At 34.1% G+C, this 13716-nt stretch overlaps 1 protein-coding gene and 1 non-coding gene across 2 annotated transcripts; both read right to left on the minus strand.

Annotated features, from left to right (window-relative positions):
- Window positions 1-380: 380 nt before the first annotated feature.
- On the minus strand, window positions 381-453 carry Trnas-gga (transfer RNA serine (anticodon GGA)). Its single transcript has one exon. It is a non-coding gene; the product is annotated as a tRNA-Ser (tRNA).
- A 2785-nt stretch (window positions 454-3238) lies between these two features.
- Window positions 3239-12199, minus strand: LOC133173893 (deleted in malignant brain tumors 1 protein-like). Its single transcript, XM_061308961.1, has 15 exons — window positions 12176-12199; window positions 12023-12071; window positions 11228-11321; window positions 10786-10898; window positions 8770-8928; window positions 8409-8526; window positions 7794-7909; window positions 7401-7562; window positions 7137-7269; window positions 6927-7039; window positions 6530-6697; window positions 6335-6443; window positions 5641-5765; window positions 4028-4204; window positions 3239-3810 (listed from the first exon to the last, which is right to left on the minus strand). The coding sequence occupies exons 1-15, from the start codon at window positions 12197-12199 to the stop codon at window positions 3239-3241; spliced, it is 2232 nt and encodes a 743-aa protein (XP_061164945.1).
- Window positions 12200-13716: the final 1517 nt, after the last annotated feature.

Here is a 13716-nt window from a genome sequence, read left to right on the forward strand (position 1 = left end):
TCATACATGTACTACTATTAAAATAAATCTTTTGCTAATCCATGAATTGATTTAGAATTACATATTTTTAATCAAAATGCGTCATTTTTAAGGTTACATATGCATTATACACTGTTTCCTGCGAATAATCTAGGAAATTTAATGCAAATTTCACTGGAAACGCGGAGGAGAAATAAATTTGAAAATTTGAATTCAAATCAGTTTTAAATCATAGAGCTAAGATTAATTATCAGTTTAGAGCCTATGAAATAGAGGGAGACTACTCCAAAAAGCTCATGGGCCACAATGCTCATCTGTCGGCTCAACTCCAATTATAAGAATAAAGTCGTACCAGTCAAGAACTTTAGATACAAATGTAACGGGAGAGGAGAAAATGCAGCGGACCAGACCGGGATTCGAACCCGGGCCCCCTGAATCTCCAGTCAGGTGCTCTACCAACTGAGCTATCTGGCCACCGGCGATCGAACCCGTCTGACCGCCACACACATATTCCTTTATTTTTAATGAGTGATGGTTGATAGTTGACACTTTCTGTATAATGATGTTCTACGATTCAGTTGATAAACGCACTTTTCCTTTATGGGAAAGGAAATGAAAATAAGATGTGTTTGTGAAACACTGATGCCCGCGTATGGCAGCTTATGGCGAAGGTTGAAGTTTCTCAAATGCAAGTCAAACTTCAGGTCAAGAGATCAAAAATGTTGGTACCCAAAGAAAGGTCTTGTCTCGAGGAATATACTTGTGAAATATGAAAGCCCTAGCACCAACCGTTGAAAAGTTATGGCGAAGGTTAAAGTTTTTTTAAAAGTAAGTAAAACTTCAAAGTCAAGGTCAAATGGTGCCCAAGGGAAGGTCTTGTCACAAGTGATACACATGTTCATGAACCAAACGTTCAAATGCTATGGCCAAAGTTTAAGTTTTTCAAAAGTAGGTCAAACTCCAAGGTCAAAGGGTCAAAGTTGTTGGTATCCAAAGGAAGATCTTGTCACAAGGAATGCACGTGTGAAGTATGAAAGTCCTAGCACCAACTGTTTAAAAGTTATGGTCAAGGTTAAAGTTTTTCAAAAGTAGGTCAAACTCAAGGGTCAAAGTCAAAGGTTTAAAAATGTTGGTATCCAAGGAAGGTCTTGTCAAAAGGAATACACATGTGAAGTATGAAAACCCTAGCACTAACTGTTCAAAAGTATGACCAAGGTTAAAATTTTTCAAAATTTAAGTAGGTGAAACTTCAAGGTCAAGGTCAAAGTTGTTAGTATCCAAAGGAAGGTCTTGTCACAAGAAATGCACATGTGAAATATGACAGCCATAGCACAAATTGTTCAAAAGTTATGGCCAAGGTTAAAGTTTTTTCAAAAGTAGGTCAAACTCCCAAGGTCAAGGTCAATGGGTCAAAGTTGTTGGTAGTCAAAGGAATGTCACAAGGATTACACATGTGCAGTTTGAAAGCCCAAGCACCAACTGTTCAAAAGTTATGTCCAAGGTTAAAGTCTCATAAAATTTTGCAAAAGTGGGTCAAACTCCAAGGTCTAAAGGTCAAATATGATGGTACCCAAAGAAAGGTCTTGTCACAAGGAATACACATGTGAAATATAAAAGCCATAACTCCAAACAATCAAAAGTTATAGGCAAGGTTAAAGTTTTTGCGGACAGACAGACAGACGGACGGACGGACAGGGCAAAAACTATATGGGGGCAAAAAAGGCCTTAAAGATTCATAGAAGTATAAAATAAAACAAAATAAACTAAACCTGAACCTATGTTGCTAGGTGAATAGCAAAAAGGAATAACTTACAAATTAGTATAACCCTGCCCAGCACCAGAACACTTGACCATGTGGTCCAAAATTTCACAAATCTGGTAAAAATACCCTTGCTTATTACAACTTTGTACTATATTTGACTCTTAGATGCCCCAGAGCAGAGCAGAAGAATCTCAAGGGAATAATACATTTTTTAAATAGATTTAACACAGTCCCTCCCTAACAACCAGAATCCATGACCCAGAGGCCTTGAAATTCACAATTTGGAAGGAGCACCCTTGCTCAATATGACCAAAAAATTAGAACTTTTTCTTATTACCCAGGGGGCAAAGAAGAAGGTTTTTAAAGAAATACTCAGAAGCAGAGAAGAATTTCAAGGAAATAATGTATTTCACTATATAATCAAAAGAGCCCCCAGGAACCCTTACCCTGGGGCCAAGAATTTCACAATTTTTGGAAGAGGCACCCTTACTCAATTTAACCATGCATCTAGTTTATCTGCTTAATATTCAGTGGGAGAGAAGAAGATTTTTAAAGAGTTTATGCATTTTCACTATATAATCATTAGAGACCCGCCCTAACACAAGAATCCTTGACCCTGGGGCCATGAATTTCAAAATTTTGGTAGAGTATCAATGCTTATTACAATCATGGCAACAATTCAACTGCTTGGTGTCCAGGAGTAAAGAAAAAGATTAAAGATTGCGTTCATTTTGACTTTTTTAGCCTCACCCCTCAGGCCCCAGGGGGACAGGGACCATGAATTTCACAATTTTTGCTTCCCTTCACTAATGGAGGCTATATGCCAAAATTGGTTGAAATTTGTTCAGCGGTTCCAGAGAAGAAGCTGAAAATATTTAAATGTTAACGTACGACGCACAAAAACATAATAGCAATAGGTAAGTAATAGCTGAGTATCTCAGGTGACCTAAAAATTTCATCATCGAAATGTAATAAACACGAATAAACTATAGTTTAAGAATTTGCAGCCCAATTACAGCTGTCTTTATTAAGAAATCTAAAGTAAGAATATAAAACTTTGTCACAAAAAACGAAGATAGGAGAAAATAGACTTTCTACTTAATAATGGATAACAATTAATATGGCAATTTAAGTAAATGTATAGACATATGCTATTAAATATCATGCAATTGAATATGATATCAAAATAATGTACATATATCACCAAAATAATTTAAGACACATAAAACAAATACATAATCCTAAAAAACATATTTGAGTATTATGGGTGAGATTGCAGGAAATATCCGACAACAAGTTAATCTTTGCACTCCAGCAAATTTAGCAAAGATAGAAGGAGTACCCTGTTTCGCGGTAAAGAAACACATAAAGAAACCATTCTCTAACGCAAACGCTACAACCGTGCATATACATGCAGTACAGTATACTGTTGAGATATTTCACACAATTTTGAGATTTAAAACAAATAAGAAGGCGTGCCCCCAAAACATGCAATATTCAGTCCTTTGCAAGCTGCCAAGGGTCCTTGTAGTCAAAAGGAGGGGGAATAGCAGAAAAGTCAATAGGTGCATTAGGATCAAATGGAGTCGTAGTTACGAGGTCATTACCATGGATATCGTTTTTGTCCTTTTGAGTGCCATCCGAACTTTTTGGTTTCGGTTCTTTTATTTTCTTTTCTTTTCTTGGTGGGAGTCGGTTTGGAATATCGGTCGACTTTTCTCCAGTCTTTACTTCTTTTAAATCTAAAGGAAAAGGAGGTGCAACAGGGTTGATACCAGGCCCAGCTAAAGGGAATTTCGGGGGTTCCGCGGAGACCTTGTTATCACCGTATTTAGACTTTTTCTTCTGTTTTATGGGTACTTTGATTTTCTTTGGCTTATTAGTGTTAACGAGGATTAAATTTCTCTTCATTTCAGACTTTGCCGCCATTCTTAAGCTGGCGGTTTTCGGACAGAGTTTCCTACAACAGCACACACAGAAACATAAAGCGCCAATTAATAAAGCCGCCGTGAAGACACCCGCGATCGTATAGCGGACATAGTCAGGCAGTCCAGACGAGGATTCATTGTCTAAAAATAAAAACAGAGAAATGTATACAATATACTTAAAGTACAGTATATACTAGTACTCTATTTAAGCTTGCAAAAGTAACCGAAACCATTTTTTTCATTAACATAATTATCGTAAAGATCAGTGATTTTTTTTATCTTTCATGTTTCTTGATTTCCTTAAAATTACAATTTCCGATCTTAATGCGATAAATCGCCAGTTCACAACCCTTGATACCTGATGATGATGTCGAGTTGACAATGACATAGGATACGGAGAACCCCTTATCTGTGACAGAGGCATCTGTTTTAAAACGCATCAATAGAAACTTCCCTGTCGAGTACGTATAGGAAGTAGAATTTTCAGTAAGGTCTCCACACAGGGTCTTGGCTAAAGGATTGGAAAGGCATGCTCCTAAAAAACAATACATTCTCTTTTACTTAATGGCAGTGAAGTCAAACTGTTTTACGAGAAGTTTCTGATAAGTTTGTATTCTATTTCATTTTTGTTCCTACAATTGATATTACAAAAGGTCAACAAATTTTAGTATTGTTAAGACCGTGGTAACTAACCGAGATGAATACATTATGCGTATATGGTTATACGTACATAAAGTTTACATTTTAATTATTCAAATTACATTTACATGTCAATCAAAACTCAACCGGAACTCGATCCCCAGCCTCTGGCTTACCGTGCCAGCACTGTAACCGATGGAGTTATTGAAACTCGATTTAGTGACTGATGTTCTTTCACCTGTTAACATACTGACACATTCCCTAAACTAAAACTGTTTGTTATACCTTTAAAAATTGTTTCTATATAAATCTATGCTTAAAAGCAAGTATTTCTAATGTTGTAGTGAGCGGTCAAAAATAATGTTGGATGACTCGATGAGATGTCGGACCACTATGACTTTTTACGTCACTTAATGTTTCTCAGTTTAATTGGGCGGGATTGTAGCGGACAATATAAAGGGAACTTATCCTGCCTCGCTAATGAGCTAGCTTTTATAGTGATGCGGTAGAGCCTCCCTAAATTTTAGGCAAGTTAAGCAACGGTGAGCCTGTATATAATAGCCTTTGGATGGGTGACCGCCTAACGTTATAGTATCAACTTATTTGCGATCGTTGGTGTTTAAACGTTACAGACGACCGAGTTAAATCCGCAATAAACAAAATTTACATCATTTTTTTTCATATTCATCACAAACATTGTTCAAATCTGTAGAAAGATAAATCGTCAATCTCCAATGCAGAGTTGTCGTTCGTTCCTCTCTCAGACCTCCTATGCAGAGTTGTCGTTCGTTCCTCTCTCAGACACCTATGCGATGGGCTCACGTCAAGATTTTTGACATAACGTAAAAAACATGACATTCCAAGGATTATAAGTAAAAGGAAAGGCATAGCAAAACATTTATTGACTGCGTCCTCGGGCAGAATGCGTTTTGACGAACCCTCGAAAAAAGCAGTTTGCCTATGTCCTAACGGGAAACAGTTTGGATCGTTCAACAAAAGGCAAACATGTTGCACACGAACCCAGTAAATAAATGTATAATATCATAATAAAATATATCTTAAACAACACAAGTTTTCTTGAGCATATTTAAAGATTACTTTTATCAATGATCGTTTAACTAGAATTCGTCTTCATATGAAGTGTGAATACAATACATGTATGTTATTTATGAAAAGTGAGGCTAGATGTTTATCCCATAAAGATGATCTTTCAAAAAAAAAATTCTTGTATTAATCATATCTTGACCCTTTGTTGGGAATTTAAACTAAAACATAAATGAATATTACTTCTCTTGAAAATAATGTAAAGAACTTGAAGGAAAATTTATTTACCTTTATAAATTGTTACGTTGTCAAAGATACATTCCTCAGAATGTTCCAATCCAAAGCTCAAAAACTTCACGGAGAGAATATCAGACTCCTTTGGTTTTGTTATCAACCAATATACATCATGGGAGCTGAAAAGAGGGAGAAGAAAAGAAATCTATCAAATCTAGTAAGTGCACTATTCCTTTCACACATACATAATGTCTGGCTCCCTTACATTAGTATTAATTCATGTAGCTACAAGCGATAATACTTTTGAAAAAAAAAAAAAAAACAGTATTTGAATTTCTTAATGGAAGGTATTGGAATTAGCTTCTTTTTCGAACAGTATATAAAATATCGGATAGACCAAGACAGCCAAGACAATACAAAAAAAAAAAAAAGAAAAAAAAAAAAGAAAAAAGAATATTTCTTCCGCATTACAAAAACTAAAAACTAACACTGACCAAGAAATCAGGAAAATCTGTGTCTGAGAATTGGTAATTTATCCACGTAATGTGTGGAAATTACTAAACATTTGCCTATTGCATGTACTTTACATGAAGAAAATATTATAAGAATAGTAAAAATATGCTTTTTATAAACGGGAGTTAAACCACTGTTAGTCATAATCAAAGGAAAAAAAGTGTCTGAAAACTGGCTGCCAGTGAGTAATAATTAATAAGCCAAGACACTCCTTGATACCGCTCTGTAAACTTACTTGTTATAATTTTGCGAGTTCGAAAATTCAGGATGGGATTCGAACGTTTGTACTTGATACGAAGCGGTCAGCACAGTAGTCACACTCTGATTTACACAAGATGGTATCTCTGGGGAAAAAAAGAAAACGTATGTATTAATTTAAGTCTATGGGTACATATAATGTATTTAAGTTTTCCGTTTCTTTTTATATTACCGGAAGTAATGGATTGATAGCCGATTTTGAATCCAGTTTGTTGTGTCCTCTCATCGCTAACAAAATGAAGTCTGACTGCTCTTCCGGTAGTAAGATATACCGGAAGTCCCGATGAATTATAGTAGTTGCCAGTAATTGTACCAAGCAGGGTGTAGTCTGTGGTGTCACCTTCAAAATTGAAATCAGGGCCAAATTAGAAAAGCAGCAATTTACATTTAAAAATGTATATATAACTTGCATGTATAGATCTATAAGTTAGAAAGATATTCTGGAGGTGAAACTTGGTCCAGTAAATCAGTTAATACCTATTTATACAAGGAAGCTGAACAAGCTTCAGAGACAGTTAATGTTTTTGAAGTGATTTAAAGTTTATACGGGTAAATACAAGTATTTATACCATCATATATGTAAAGAAAATCGCAGCAACTTTCTAGGTCAATGGCTTCAAAAGTTAGCTGGATGATCATACTCTCATTTGCAGTTCGAATGATCCATACACAGGATGAACCACTAAAGTAAAAAAAAATAACAATAATATTCTGAGGTTGATGTTCTGATGATCTTTTTTATTAAACTTTCAAATTTATCTTTTAGAAGGGATTCTAACCTGTTGTAGTCGAATGGATAGTTGGGGGAAGTGATGTGATTGGTCACATTTTCTGCGATCAGCGATGTATTGCCACAGGTGTCCACAACCGGGGGCCCTATAGTGGGGACCGTGGCTGGCGCTGGTGGAGTCCCTAAAATCACCAGCACCATTGTCAACAGCAGTGTAAAGATAGATATTTCTCAAGATATATTTCAGTTTTCGCTTCTTTGTCTGGGTATACGATATGAGACTGAACAGATTTGACTGTAGTTTTAAACTCACCTACTCGGTTGAAGCTGAGTAAGAACCCTCTGTACAAGTTAACACTTCGTCGATAGTATACAAAATAGGCATACTGTTGACTGGTTCCAAGGACAACGGAGCCAGACTCTGTCTGAGACTTATCTGATACTGTCCCCAGAATGGATGCCGCATTAGAGTTACCTGCATCATAAAATACCAATGTTTTATCATCGTATATTAATTACATTGTCTTCACAAGTCCTTATGCTTGCTTAGAAAAAAAATCGTCCGGAAAACTAGGAAGACAAACTAATTGAACGACAGAAGACTGACAAACAGACAGACAAACGGAGTAGAAACCTATAGTTTATCAAGTTTTACCGGTAAGAAAATAACAAATTGATACCGGAGAATCTTGAAATATATACCTACCGTCATACACAGTGAGTCCTCCGGGATCTGACCCGTACGCATCATCAGTGATCAGGATACTTATGTTTAAATAATTTCCAGTTCCCGCGTCTATCTTCCAGTAGCAGAAGTCATTGCTAAAGAATGAATCAACCGGTATAGTTTATAAATAAACTAAAATTAAAATAATTATATTTCAATAGACCATTGTCGATGCAAGAATGCTTTTGTTAACTGAATATGGAAAGCATGTCAAGTTTCGACAGAGTTTATGAGATATAAACAGAGAGAGAAAAAAAAACATACGTTTGTACTATACTGTATAAATCCTTTCCTTGAAATAATTTTGAAAGTGTCATATGCAAAGTAATGAAAAGAGTGGCATAAATATTAGCCTTAAAAATTTAAAGTTAATAAGGAACCACCTTTCTTTAAAAACGTAAACTTTAAAAAAAATCTTATGATTTCAAACTCAAATTAGTTTTTTACTATGGGTTTTAGCAAAGGGTATACTTGAAAAAATGGTAAGGTAGAAAACTTTTAATTAGCGATTCTCACGTAGTTCTCATATTGTTCAAAGACTGTGAGTGGTCCAATAAATCATATTTGAAATAAAGTTTTGTGTTGAGACAATACCCTGAGTAGAAGTCTGGAAATGTCGATAATGACTGCTGTAGACTTAAGGTGGTGGTCACCGTTATGGAGTGCTGGGCACTCTGGGAATAACAGGGCATGAGTTGTCTCTGTCCAAAGACTGAAGATGAAACGAAATTTATATTATTGATATCAAAAGACTCTGAATAGTCTTTTTGGGAAATGACTTCATACTAACAGGTGAAAAAGGATAATTGGGAATTAACATTGTGAATCAGTGTTTTTAACAGGTACCCCGTATTTTTATAATATGAACACATTTTATGTATTTATCATACATGATTACAAATCAGTATAACTGCCTCCTAGAGAAAAAAATAGAGATTATTTTTAAAAATCTTACTTGTGGGATAAAGACTGAAGTACTGCAAAGTAAATCCTGCCTTTTCGATGCCCATGTCCGACGTGAAAACAATATACATGTATTCCCCTGTGCTTTCATAGTAGCTGTTAGATTTTTCTCCAAATAATGTTACCAAGAGGGTTCCACTCGGAGAATTACCTGAAGAAGACGGACATCAGATATACAGTTGACAACAATGAAGTTAATGCCTCTCGCAATATGTTTAACTGCAAATACGAGCATATTTAATATATATATATATATATATATATATATATATATATATATATATATATATATATATATATATATATATATATATATATATATATATATATATATATATATATATATATATATATATTACATTTCCGATGTCTTTGTCCGAGATAAAGTTACAAATTGTTAAATACTTTATTTAAGGAATAACTGTCTAATTTTTTGGATTCATGATGTGATCAATCGAGTGGCTTGAGTGATAATTTGCATAAACGCCGAAGGCGTTTATGCATAAAATTATCACGCAAGCCAATCGATTGATCATCGTCATGAATCCAAAAAATCTGACAGTTATTCCTTATATTTACATGCTCTTGATTCTGCAAATTCACGTGCTACAATTCCCGCTTCTGTCTCTATTTGTCCCGCCCCGCACGTGATTTTTTTTCACCACGCCTATCGATGAACCAGTAGATTTATGTAGAAATAAAGTATTTTTACAATTTGTAACTTTATCTCGGACAAAGACATTGGAAATGTAAATATTTCTACATAAATCTACTGGTTCATCGATAGGCGCGGTTAAAAAAAAATCACGTGCGGGGCGGGACAAATAGAGAAAGAAGCGGGGCTATTAGCACGGGAATTTGCAGAATCAGGAGCATGTAAATATAAGGAATAACTGTCAGATTTTTTGGATTCATGACGATGATCAATCGATTGGCTTGCGTGATAATTTTATGCATAAACGCCTTCGGCGTTTATGCAAATTATCACGCAAGCCACTCGATTGATCACATCATGAATCCAAAAAATTAGACAGTTATTCCTTAAATATATGTATATACACCATAGTAAATCAAAATATAAAAATATTTTCCAACTTTAATTAAAGTTATTTATTACTATGAAATTCAGACTGTTTCATTTATTCCAATTTTTAATTACATTGTTTGATTTTTAAATGTAACAGCACTTGTATAATCAATTAACTATTTCACAATAAAGCAACATTGACATTGACTTTAAGGGATATACATGTAATTTTACAATCACAGGAAGTTCCAGAATAAATCATAGTAAGTCAAAATGTCATGGTTAAGTGTTAAAGTATCATAATAATTCAATCATCAAAATATTATAGAAAATCAATACTTTAAGTATGATTTATATTAAAAAAAAGAATTGTAGATAACATTATTTATCTTTTGATGGGGTCTCTCTAGAATAAATTAATCTGGATCGAAAATCTACGATTGGTTCAGGCCTCCATTAGGGCGTTTACTAAATTTCAAACTCGTAGCCAATCAAATCGATCATTCTGATAACCAGTCAAACTGCTCATTCTGATAACCAGTAAAACTGCTCACTCTGATAACCAATCAAACTGCTCACTCTGATAACCAATCAAACCGATCATTCTGACAACCAATCAAACTGCTCACTCTGATAACCAATCTAACTACTCACTTTGATAACTAATCAGACTGCTCACTCTGATAACCAGTCAAACTGCTCACTCTGATAACCAGTCAAACTGCTCACTTTGATAACTAATCAAACTGCTCACTCTGTTAACCAGTCAAACTGCTCACTCTGATAACCAATCAAACCGATCATTCTGACAACCAATCAAACTGCTCACTCTGATAACCAATCTAACTACTCACTTTGATAACTAATCAGACTGCTCACTCTGATAACCAGTCAAACTGCTCACTCTGATAACCAATCAAATTGCTCACTTTGACAACCAGTCAAACTCATTCTTAAATTAAACAAAAATAAAATTCTTACCATCATAGATACGTATTTTATCGAAGAAAGACTCTGTGTTGATAACGTTAAATACAAGTCCCACGGTAGAAGATGAAGTTTCTGCTTGTATCAACCACTGACAGTTGCTTGAGCTATAAAATTAAATCTTTAATTATGCATACGCAACAAATGAAAGCTTTTCAAGCTTACATATATATTGTACGCTTTATTATTATTATTTTTAAAAATCTTTCTACAGTAATTTTTAGCAAACTTTTCAAAAAACGATGGGCATAATTTGTGTTCCTATATAAACCGACCTCATTTTATATTCATATTAAGCCGAGTTAATATATATAAACATTCTAGAAAGTTATAAGGAACATGTATTGTACGTTAGTTTTTTCACTCCAAACCAAGTCATTAGAACATATTTATCTCATTTCGATACGTAAAGATTGCTTTTATAAAAGATCTTTACCTTGGATAGTTATAAGGATAGTTCGGGGAGCTGATGGTTGGGGCGGTTCCGTGATGGGCTGACAGTTGCAAAGGAGTACTGCACTGTGAGGTTACTGAAGAAAAATTTTCATAAAATGTAAGTCTCATTAGGATGAGTAACATGTAATACATTGGGGCCACGGACAATGAACTCATTATTTTAATCTAACAAGATGAAACTGCATCATTCAATGAACTCAATGGTCATTAAAGGTCTGGAAAGAAGGCTGAATGGAAGAGCTCTGCCATTAAGTCACCTTAAAGTACACTCTCAGCTAAATTTCTGCTAACTGAATGGCAGAGTTTCATCCTGTTATTTTTATTTTAAAGGGGTATAGAGTAATTTGTGTTCGACAGCAACAGGAATCTATGCTGAAGTTCCTTAGTTGTAAAACGAAGAGAACTCGTCCATTGATATCTGCGCATATTTTTATAATCAAAGATACATTAATTAAATTTCATGAATTCCCCATTTCTTCTTAATTGGTCCACCTATAAAAAGATTTTTTTTAAAAAAAATCTGGTTTTAATTATTTATACCCAGTCTGAAAAACGTAATGGTTAATTGATCAGAAGGAAGGTTGGACATATAAAGATACAAACGGGAACCGGTCAATTACTTGAAATCATTTGTTAGCATAAGCCAGGGCACAAAAATGGATTTTTCACCATATTGTTAAAATACTTTTCACAAGGCATACATTATGGGAAATGCTTAAAAAAGCCGAGGGCGTTAAAATGTCCAGAGAAAATGTAAGAGTGTATAGCAACATACCTGTTTGAAATGTGATGACCAGATAAAAAAGAATTGTCATATCATTTATCTGAAAAAAGTATTAATACTGTTTAAGCTTGAACAGATTCTGGACATAAATCTATTATATGTAGTTAATTTGAAACACATTCAGTAACATTTCTATTTACATACCTGAAATAAGCTACATTTGTCCATGTTATTGTTGGTTTGTATATAACTCAATGGCTAGCATTAAATCCATGGATGATAGGGTCAAAGCGATTAATCGATGAATATTTATTCTAATCTAGATTAACAAACACATTTAAATGTCGCAGGGTTGGTTTTGTTATGGCTAACAAATACAAGTCAACACTCATAATTTCGTAGATCTACCGTGTGGTCAGAATATTGCAGTGTTGTAAAGAAGATTTTTTGCCTCCATGATAGAAGATTCGGGGGCATATAGTTTTTGCTCTGTCCGTCAGTCTGTCTGTTTATCTGTTTGTGCGCAAAAACGTTAACCTTGTCCATAACTTTTGATTGGTTGGAGCTATGGCTTTCATATTTCAAATGTGTATTTCTTGTGACAAGACCTTTCCCTTGGGCACCATTTATTTTGACCCTTTAACCTTGGCCTTGGAGCTTGACCTACTTAAAAAAAAAGTTAGCCTTAGCCATAACTTTTGAACGTTTGGAGGTAGGGCTTTCATATTTCACATGTGTATTCCTTGTGGCAAGGCCTTTCATTGGGCACTATTTATTTTTACCCTTTCGTATTGGCCTTGGATTTTGGCTTGCTTTTGAGCTTTAGCATTTGCTATGAGCTGTGTTGAAGTTAGAAAAGAATTTATTTTCATAAAAATCTTTAAAGGGACCAAACATTTTATATTCTGTGTAAAAGTCAATATTTAACATCTTCTTTGCCAATATATTTTTTTATTTTCACTAGCCAATTGTATATCTTTCAAGAAAGTATTCCTTAATTAAACATTGTGATTATCATTTGATTTTGCTACTTTTTCCAATAGTATTAAAAAGCAAGCTGATATATTGGGATTTGCTTTAAAATCAGAGATCCAAATTTCTGAGGAATATATCAAAACTGGGACAATAATTGATTCATATAGTTTAACCACAGGTTGGGTGAGAGACCTGAGCCAAAGGGTAGCTTCAAGGCAAAAAAAAAAATCTTTTCTTTTGCTAGCAGCAAGATCATCACAAACATGTTTTAAGTTGCCATTTGAATGTAAAATTATATCACAATATTATTATATATATATATTAATTGTTATAATAAAATATTTAACGATTCTTTATTTTACTGGTAGAAGAAATCATAATCTTTGTTTTTTTTTGTAAGTTACTTCCACTCTAAACAATATCTTAGAAAATGTCTATACAATTTTGGAGACCTTCAACTGACTCACTGATAATAAAACAAGATCATCAGCAAAAAATAAGTGATTAAAAGTTATGTCACCTAAAGATACAGGGTAAGTCATTAGTTTATCAAAATAATTTTTAAAGTCATCAACAAAATTAGTAAATAAAGTAGGACTTAAATTAACCCCCTGTTTAATTCCTACTGTAGCATTAAAAGTCACTATATAAATTCCCCCTCTTACGGCACATTTTCAAGAAGAGCACATATGTTTTATAATATTAAAGAATTCTCCACCAATTCCCTTTTTAAACTTACGAAAAAATAATACAAAAATTAAAAATTAATT

Source organism: Saccostrea echinata, unplaced genomic scaffold, assembly GCF_033153115.1.
Source record: "Saccostrea echinata isolate AGI-Se365-2 ecotype Australia unplaced genomic scaffold, CSIRO_AGI_Sech_v1 ptg000056l, whole genome shotgun sequence".
In the NCBI taxonomy this organism is placed as follows: Eukaryota; Metazoa; Mollusca; class Bivalvia; order Ostreida; family Ostreidae; genus Saccostrea; species Saccostrea echinata.

Coding starts and splice junctions, on each gene's coding strand:
- LOC133173893 (XM_061308961.1), bottom strand. CDS start 12,199: ATGGACAAATGTAGCTTATTTCAG. Junction 8,929..10,785: donor TAAAATACGTATCTATGATG/GTAAGAATTTTA, acceptor CGTCTTCTTCAG/GTAATTCTCCGAGTGGAACC. Junction 8,527..8,769: donor CTTCAGTCTTTATCCCACAA/GTAAGATTTTTA, acceptor TTTCATCTTCAG/TCTTTGGACAGAGACAACTC.